Raw genomic sequence first — 9,474 nt, 5'->3', positions numbered from 1 at the left:
AGGTTCTGCCATATGTTGTAAATCCCATACTGTACACATCATGGAAAGTACAAATATGATGAAATTAGGTGTAATGTGTTTGGTTTTGTTTGTACCTTTTAGTCGTGTCTGACTGGACATGTTGAAGTGAATCTGATGTGACCATTTTTTTTTTTTGCAGGTAGAGGGACACATTATGTGCATGCACACTGCACACCTCAACTATCAGAATAAGACAAAAAATAAAAAAGGTAATATAGTAAATAAAATATTTTATTACATTGACAATAAAATTAATAACATACACAATAAAATATACCTAGCCTGTGTTTATGATAGGCTTACTGTCTGTGTGTCTGGGGATCCATATGTGTTGTGGAGGTAGTCTATGACCGCGGCGGTGCTATGCAGGGAGTTGACCACCTTCCTCTCGGGCTGGGAGCTGACCCTCTCCAGCATGTAGATGAGGTGCTGGTGGAAGCAGGTGAAGGGGGTCCCCTGGTTTGTGGCGAGGTCCACCCAGTCCCACACACACTCAAGAGGGGTCTCATTGTAGCCAGCGAACATGGCCGGGTTGGGCAACAGCCCCCGGGCCTGTCGTCACACCTACAAGACAGGGCATGTGAGGTGGGAGGGGAAGTGCCTTGAGTGAGCCATATAACTATAAAGATCATGTATAGAGATATTCTATATTTTCTCGAATTATTTATGTGCATGGAACATCTAGCTACCCTTTTAAGTATTTACCATTAATATCTGTTAAGATGACACAATAAACAGAGAATGATTTCCCTGGAGGGAATGAGAGGTTACAGAATAAATGCAGATGAAAAACAGATAGTGTTTATGATAAGGAGTAAACAGTGGGCTATGCAGTTCTAGGAAAATAAACCATGATAGTGGCTCCCACTCAGAAATCCCCCATGTTGTGGTTTATTTTCATAGAACTGCACAGCGTGTCATTGTGGATCACTTTGGCCTATATAAAGGGATTTAATATGAAGCCATTTCAAGAGCATATTTCCCAAGGAAATAACTACACGTGTCTAGTTACTAAGTGTCTGTCTCATATGACACCCTATTCCCATACAGAGTGCACTACTTTTGACCAGAGCCCTATGTGACTGCCTTTGGAGTCTCTGGTCAAAAGTAGTGCACAATATTGGGAATAGGGAATCAATTGAGATTTGCACTAATTGAACTGACCATCAACTCCAGTGAGCTGATGAGTGGTCTCCACATCTCGGAGGGTCTTTTATGTCTCCGTCGGCGATGACAGGGACTGACAGACTGACCTTGATGGTCTTGATAACGTCAAAGTGGACCGGCTGGTGGCGCTCCGACCATGGACCGTTATCCAGGACACCCCTGCCGCCTCTGCCTTCTGACACAGGTCCACCGTACATCCCAGGTCCTTGTGAATTCTGGGAAAAGAGAGAGGAAACAACAACTGGAAAAGGAACTTCAGATGACACTTAGGTTGCTTGCAAAATACAGCTGTTACAAGCTCTTTTGTCTTTGAAGCAAAAGTGAAACAATTATATTTGGTGATATGATCACTCTTATCTTATTTTGATGGAGGCTGTGTAGTTAGGATTGTCCACTTGGTTCCTGACATGTCAAACCATGTCTTTGACCAGCTCAGGTTTGTTGATAAGGACTGCTCTTCTCTGTGTCACGGAGGCTCTCCGCACTGCTAAAGCTAACTCTCTCTCCTCTGCTCTCATCCTTCTAGACCTATCTGCTGCCTTTGATACTGTGAACCATCAGATCCTCCTCTCCACCCTCTCCGAGTTGGGCATCTCCGGCGCGGCCCACGCTTGGATTGCGTCCTACCTGACAGGTCGCTCCTACCAGGTGGCGTGGCGAGAATCTGTCTCCGCACCATGCGCTCTCACCACTGGTGTCCCCCAGGGCTCTGTTCTAGGCCCTCTCCTATTCTCGCTATACACCAAGTCACTTGGCTCTGTCATATCCTCACATGGTCTCTCCTATCATTGCTATGCAGACGACACACAATTAATCTTCTCCTTTCCCCCTTCTGATAACCAGGCGGCGAATCGCATCTCTGCATGTCTGTCAGACATATCAGTGTGGATGACGGATCACCAGCTCAAGCTGAACCTCGGCAAGACGGAGCTGCTCTTCCTCCCGGGGAAGGACTGCCCGTTCCATGATCTCGCCATCACGGTTGACAACTCCCTTGTGTCCTCCTCCCAGAGTGCTAAGAACCTTGGCGTGATCCTGGACAACACCCTGTCGTTCTCCACTAACATCAAGGCGGTGACCCGATCCTGTAGGTTCATGCTCTACAACATTCGCAGAGTACGACCCTGCCTCACACAGGAAGCGGCGCAGGTCCTAATCCAGGCACTTGTCATCTCCCGTCTGGATTACTGCAACTCGCTGTTGGCTGGGCTCCCTGCCTGTGCCATTAAACCCCTACAACTCATCCAGAACGCCGCAGCCCGTCTGGTGTTCAACCTTCCCAAGTTCTCTCACGTCACCCCGCTCCTCCGCTCTCTCCACTGGCTTCCAGTTGAAGCTCGCATCCGCTACAAGACCATGGTGATTGCCTACGGAGCTGTGAAGGGAACGGCACCTCCATACCTTCAGGCTCTGATCAGGCCCTACACCCAAACAAGGGCACTGCGTTCATCCACCACTGGCCTGCTGGCCCCCCTACCTCTGAGGAAGCACAGTTCCCGCTCAGCCCAGTCAAAACTGTTCGCTGCTCTGGCACCCCAATGGTGGAACAAGCTCCCTCACGACGCCAGGACAGCGGAGTCAATCACCACCTTCCGGAGACACCTGAAACCCCACCTCTTTAAGGAATACCTAGGATAGGATAAAGTAATCCTTCTAACCCCCCCCTTAAAATATTTAGATGCACTATTGTAAAGTGGTTGTTCCACTGGATATCATAAGGTGAATGCACCATTTTGTAAGTCGCTCTGGATAAGAGCGTCTGCTAAATGACTTAAATGTAAATGTAAATGTAATAAGGAATGCCCCGTAGCCTTCCGACATGGCCTACCGTTGGGGACAGCCACAGTTGAGGTCCACTCCATCAGAGAAGGGTTCAACCACACAGGCTGCATCAGCCAGGGTCTGGGCATCACTGGCAGCAAACTGCACGATCAGAGGATGGTCAGCTGGGAGAGACAGAGAGCAATAAAGTTGGATTTAATTGACACCAAATTGACAGTCTTCACACATCCAATGACTGCAGACACAAGTCCCTATATTTTGAAAGGCATCTAATATTTCCTTTTAGAAAAAAGTGATCTCATATTACATTCATTGTTTGTATATTCACTGTCTCTGGCTTTGACAGAACGCATAAAGTCAGGAGCAACTATTATTGGAGTGAAGCAAATGTCAGTCAAATTTCCTCACCAGTGACCTGAATGCCAACCTGGAAAAGCAGAAAATAAACGATGAGATATAGCTATTGCTCAACCTACAGTCGTGACCAAAAGTTGAGAATGACACAAATATTAATTTTCACAAAGTCTGCTGCCTCAGTTTGTATGATGGCAATTTGCATATACTCCAGAATGTTATGAAGAGTGATCTGATGAATTGCAATTATTTGCAAAGTCCCTCTTTAATTGTCAATAAAAGCCTTTGACACTTATGAAATGCTTGTAATTATACTTCAGTATTCCATAGTAACATTTTGACAAAAATATCTAAAGACACTGAAGCAGCAAACTTTGTGAAAATTAATATTTGTGTCATTCTCAAAACTTTTGGCCACGACTGTACTTCAGCTATAGGCACAAATCCCAACAGCTGAACAAGTCATTGAAAATATCCGAAGATCAGATCATCTTACTTTGAATACCGGACCATAGCAGCACAGATTTTCAGAACTTTCCCTTCCTCAAACATGTCCATGATGTTGATGGTCGTCTTTGTCATAGACCGTATGTTTTTAATCACTGAAGTGAGTTAGCTAGCTAGTTAGCCATGGCAATGCTTTTCTTTCCACAGTCGAAACTGTTTGGTGAATACAGTTTATGGCCTATTCTAACGTTGTTGTGACTAGATGACGTTCATATGTTATGTAATTAAGATACCTAGCTAAAATTGACGCCCGAATGCAAACAATAACACTCGGTATCGTTAGTGGGCGTGTCCACCAAACAACTTTTTTTTTTTTACCTTTGAACGTAATACGTATAAATAAATAAAGTTATCACAATGAACTTTGGTACAAAATACAGCTCGTTTGATATTTTCTTTTGAAGAATAAAATGTTTGGTTTGGTTCATTTCCTGTCGCTGAAATTCTACGTCATCGTGTGATGAAGTGGCAAACATGGAGGGTAGTGGAGGAGCTTCAACGAATTCACTGCTAAGTGATGGTACAATTCTGTATTTTAACATTTATTTTCAATACTATTCTGTCAGTCAGTTTTACTTCACGTAGATGGATGTTTTGTTTTATTTAGCTAGGTGTATCAGCTCCGTAGTCGTTTAGGAATGAGAGCTACCGAGTTGACAGGGCAGTCCATCATTGACTGACAGCAAAGCGTCATAATTGTTTCTGTTTGTCAATATTCTTTGCTTGTGATAAAAACAGAAGTGTCTTTGGAAATACGTTTGGAGTGGAATATGTGTGGCCATATTGTTGCTTCACCATGGGTAATAAATAATCCAGGAAGTGGATAGCTAATAAATTGTTCCTATTTTTTTCCGTCTCTTCTCCAGAATGCTATGCTGATTTTCTCATAGAGGACTTTGACGTGAAGACGTACACAGCCCAGGCCATCCACCATGCTGTCATCGCAGAACAGCTGGCCAAGCTGGCTCAGGGCATCAGTCAGCTGGACAAGGAGCTCCACAGCCAGGTATACATGACACCTATCATCTGTCACACACAACTGTATCTCACACATGTGAGATCCATAGTGCCATATCTATATATATGATTAGTTTAATCAGCCAGTCAGTTTGTTCTATACTGATGGCTGGTATGTATAAGTTTTCTGTAGGAAAGACACTTTTCCTTCATGTGTTGAATTTCTTTCTCCTGTCAGGTGGTAGCCAGGCATGAGGAGCTACTTGCTCAAGCTACTGGGATTGAGTCTTTGGAAGGTAACACACCTTTTAGCACATATTTGTTTTTGTCATCATCATGGCACTTCTGACTTTTTGGAACAGGGGTTTTCAACTGGGGTCTGCGGGCCCCTAGGGGCTTTTGGCCAAGGGATCCATGGCCAAAAGCCACGGACCCCTGTGTAATACAATACAAGTACTGTGGATAAAATATAATATTATTAATCTAAAATATAACCCTGGACAAAATGGGCCTGGGAGGCTCACAGGGATATTGCTATCCACAGTACTCCACCAAGTATATACAGTACCAGTCAAAAATTTGGACACACCTACTCATTCAATTTTTATTTTATTTTTTTTAATATTTACTACATTGTAGAATAATAGTGAAAACATCAAAACTATGAAAAAACACATGGAATCATGTAGTAACAAAAAAAAGTGTTAAACAAATCAAAATATATTTTATCTTTGAGATTCATCAAAGAAGCCACCCTTTGCCTTTTATTTATTAACCCTTATTTTACCAGGTAAGTTGACTGAGAACACATTCTCATTTACAGCAACGACCTGGGGAGAGGAATGAGCCAATTGTAAACTGGGGATGATTAGGTGACAGTACGAGGGCCAGGTTGGGAATTTAGCCAGGACACCAGGGTTAAACACCCCTATGATAAGTGCCCTGGGATCTTTAGTGACCACAGAGAGTCAGGACACCCTTTTATCTTCCCATCTGAAAGACAGCACCCTACACAGGGCTATGTCCCCAATCACTACCCTGGGGGATTGGAATATTTTTTTAGCCCAGAGGAAAGGGTGCCTCCTACTGGCCCTTCAACACCACTTCCAGCAACATCTGGTCTCCCATCAAGGAACTGCCCAGGACCAACCCTGCTTATCTTCAGAAGTAAGCCAGCAGTGGGATGCATGGTGGTATGCTGCCTTGATGACAGCTTTGGCATTCTCTGAACCATTCTCTCAACCAGCTTCACCTGGAATGCTTTTCCAACAGTCTTGAAGGAGTTCCCACATATGCTGAGCACGTGTTGGCTGTTTTTCCTTCACTCTGCGGTCCAACTCATCCCAAACCATCTCACTTTGGTTGAGGTTGGGTGGTTGTGGAGGCCAGGTCATCTGATGCAGCACTCCATCACTCTCCTTCTTGTTCAAATAGCCCTTACACAGTCTGGAGGTGTGTTGGATCATTGTCCTGTTGAAAAACAAATTATAGTCCCACTGAGCGCAAACCAGATGGGATGGCGTATCGCTTCAGAATGCTGTGGTAGCCATGCTGGTTAAGTAATGCCTTAAATTCCAAATAAATCACTGACAGTGTCACCAGCAAAGCACCTTCACACCTCCACCATGCTTCACAGTGGGAACCACACATGCGGAGATCATCAGTTCACCTACTCTGCGTCTCACAAGGACACAGCGGTTGGAACCAAAAATCTCAAATTTGGACTCATCAGACCAAAGGACAGATTTCTCTCAGTCTAATGTCCATTGCTCATGCTTCTTAGCCCAAGAAAGTCTCGTCTTCTTATTGGTGTCCTTTAGTAGTGGTTTCTTTGCAGAAATTCAACCATGAAGGCTTGATTCACGCAGTCTCCTCTAAACAGTTGATGTTGAGATGTGTCTGTTACTTGAACTCTGTGAAGCATTTATTTGGGCTTCAATTTCTGAGGCTGGTAACTCAAATGAACTCATCCTCTGCAGCAGAGGTCACTCTGGGTCTTCCTTTCCTGTGGCGGTCCTCGTGAGAGCCAGTTTCATCATAGCGCTTGATGGTTTTTGCGACAGCTCTTGAAGAAACGTTCAAAGTTCTTGACTGACCTCCATGTCTTAAAGTGATGATGAACTGTCGTTTCTCTTTGCTTATTTGAGCTCTTCTTGCCATAATATGGACTTGGCCTTTTAGCCCTATTTGGTATCTTCTGATTGTGGTCTATCATTGTCACAAAACAACTGATTGGCTCAAATGCATTAAGAAGGAAAGAAATTCCACAAACAAACTTTTAAGAAGGCACACCTGTTAATTGAAATGCATTCCAGGTGACTACCTCATGAAGCTGGTTGAGAGAATACCAAGAGTGTGCAAAGCTGTCATCAATGCAAAGGGTTGCTAATTTGAAGAATCTGAAATATAAAATATATTTTGATTTGTTTAACACTTTCTTTGTTAATACATGATTCCATATGCATTATTTCATAGTTTTGATGTCTTCACTATTATTCTACAATGTAGAAAATAGATAAAGAAAACCACTGAATGAGTAAGTGTGTCAACTTTTGACTGCTACTGTATATAGATTTGTACATAAATGCACTGTAATTTAATGTTTAAAACGCTAACTTTTCCCTCTGCTTCGTGGCATAATGTGTAGAATTGCAGTATTTAGCTTTAAAGCTACAACAACAAAAAATCTCTGCCCCATGGCGGCCCTTTTCAATGTTCTTTCCCCTGGCACGAGACTAGATTCATTCTGGCTATGCACTGCAGACGTCACAGTAAAACTCAGTGTAGACAATTCTTTTGTGTTCTGATTATGAGGGGGTGCCTGATCAATTTGCTATCACAAAAGGGGTCCCCAGCCCCAAAAAGTTTGAGAACCCCTATGCTGGAATATATGCTGCCATTGTAGTGCTGTTGACATTCCATAGGGGGCGCTGCTATCACACACTTGTAAAAAACATCAGCGCATGTCTCAGTATTGAAGTGATTGTGTTCTATTTGAACAGAGAATAATGTTGTATTATTGTTAAAAAGAAAAACGCTATTGCAACCTCTTTGCAATAAGGAATTGAGACCAAAAGCTCATGAGAAGTTTCAAGTGTTTAATACCAAGGATACAATCAGCTGAGTGCAGACATTTAGAAAGTTCACAAAGCATCTTACACTCTACCCTCCTTGAAGGTGTCACCTCCCCAGCTATACATTTTATGACCCCAATGAGTTTCCCTCCTTTACCCTGTGGAATGTCCATTGTCCTCTCTTTGTTTAGTTGTATGTTAGAAGCACACCCCGTCCATCTTCATTGTCCTGGGCCTGACCCTGCTCTCTCATTCTATGCAATTTCCTCTTATCTGACTAGGTCAACCTTTTCTAAATTAGTATACACACATTTTCATGGCCCAAACTCCGTTCATACTCACAGTAATCGTTCACTAAACAGGATACAAACAAACTACAGTTTAACTTGAAACATTTTAATAGAATCCATCAGTCCCCCCTATTAAACCATAAACACTTCTTATTGTTCAATATCACAAAATAATCACTCAACTGCTGGCTGTAGACTTTCTTCTTCTTTGGTTTTCTCCAGACCTGAAAGTGCGATAGAAACAGACTTGATATAGAAAATTATAGAAAACAGAAAACAAAAACCCCAAAACTCAATAGTTAAAACAATCCTGAATTCTACTGATTTATCATAAGCATCTATGTAGAAACATTTCTAAACTAAATCTCTGACCACAGCTTGAGTAACCCGACCGACACAATCTCCTGCTACCCCTGAACACTATGCCCACTGATGTGCTTTTCTGCCAAGTCCACAAAAAGTAGGGCTCTAAATATCCCCATTATGCTTTTCCTCAGTCTTCCATCAAGGGCTACAGGATCACAAGAGATGTTTTTCAGCCAAGTCCTCCTCACTGCGTTCACCTCCTGAATCTACCCTAAAGACGCGAGCCGTAGCCTGAATCAATTTCACCTCTTGTGGCAGATCCGCACTATAGATGCGTTTCAACAACAAAGCTTTTACTATATGGAATCCTAACAATGCCATCAGAGCTACCCCTGTAACTGCCAACACTGCCCATGCTGCATATTTTGACATCCACCAAATTTATCAATAGTCCAATTCCATGCTGTTCCTACAGCACCTTCCACCACTTTAAAAGTCTCTTTTGTTATTACTCCCAATGTAACAGCAGTAAGTATTGTTCCAGCTTTAACTCTGTCACTCAGTAACTTTCATCAATGCCTTTACCGTTAGATCTATGATTTGAGTTTGTGAGATATTCTCTGCCTTTTCCCCAGTCCTCTCCTAACGTTTTCCTGACTAGCTTATCTATTGCCTCCTTATGTTGTGCTACAGTAGGGACTGGCCGGGTATTAATTATCATTACTCAGATCTGGATCACAGCTCTCATCCCATGGCATACCCATCCCCCCCCCTCGTGAAAACCCTATGGGTGACATAGGTTTTAGGGCCTAAAGGTTGTTTTTCCGCAATCCCTCTACAAATTCCTGTTACCGTGTCTTGGCCCCAGTTCTCTGCGAGGTATGTCAATTGATTATCTGCCCTTTGATATGGAGGAGAGAGCAGTGGGGTTGAGAGAGTGTCCAGTTCTACATATCTCTGGGTCACATGCTTCCTGATCGTCCCCTGCAACAGATGGGCTGCCACCACTACTGCAA

The 9,474-nt window shown here is 43.2% G+C and overlaps 1 protein-coding gene and 1 long non-coding RNA gene across 2 annotated transcripts in view; one reads left to right on the top strand and one right to left on the bottom strand.

Moving 5' to 3' along the window:
* Nucleotides 1-234: 234 nt before the first annotated feature.
* On the bottom strand, nt 235-4,169 carry LOC106609196 (uncharacterized). The gene is made up of 4 exons (XR_001329660.2): nt 3,821-4,169; nt 3,017-3,134; nt 1,186-1,403; nt 235-585 (listed from the first exon to the last, which is right to left on the bottom strand). It is a non-coding gene; the product is annotated as an uncharacterized lncRNA (long non-coding RNA).
* Nucleotides 4,170-4,253: 84 nt separating this feature from the next.
* The window catches only part of LOC106609192 (conserved oligomeric Golgi complex subunit 5), a 100,602-nt gene continuing 95,381 nt past the window's right edge, over nt 4,254-9,474 (top strand). The window contains exons 1-3 of the mRNA XM_014207707.2: nt 4,254-4,351; nt 4,698-4,837; nt 5,027-5,084. Coding sequence (XP_014063182.1) covers nt 4,306-4,351; nt 4,698-4,837; nt 5,027-5,084 — 244 coding nt within the window. The 5' untranslated portion in view covers nt 4,254-4,305. The remainder of the gene's footprint in view (nt 4,352-4,697; nt 4,838-5,026; nt 5,085-9,474) is intronic.

This window comes from Salmo salar, chromosome ssa07 (genome assembly GCF_905237065.1).
Source record: "Salmo salar chromosome ssa07, Ssal_v3.1, whole genome shotgun sequence".
In the NCBI taxonomy this organism is placed as follows: Eukaryota; Metazoa; Chordata; class Actinopteri; order Salmoniformes; family Salmonidae; genus Salmo; species Salmo salar.
This window is presented reverse-complemented; position numbering and strand designations above follow the sequence as displayed.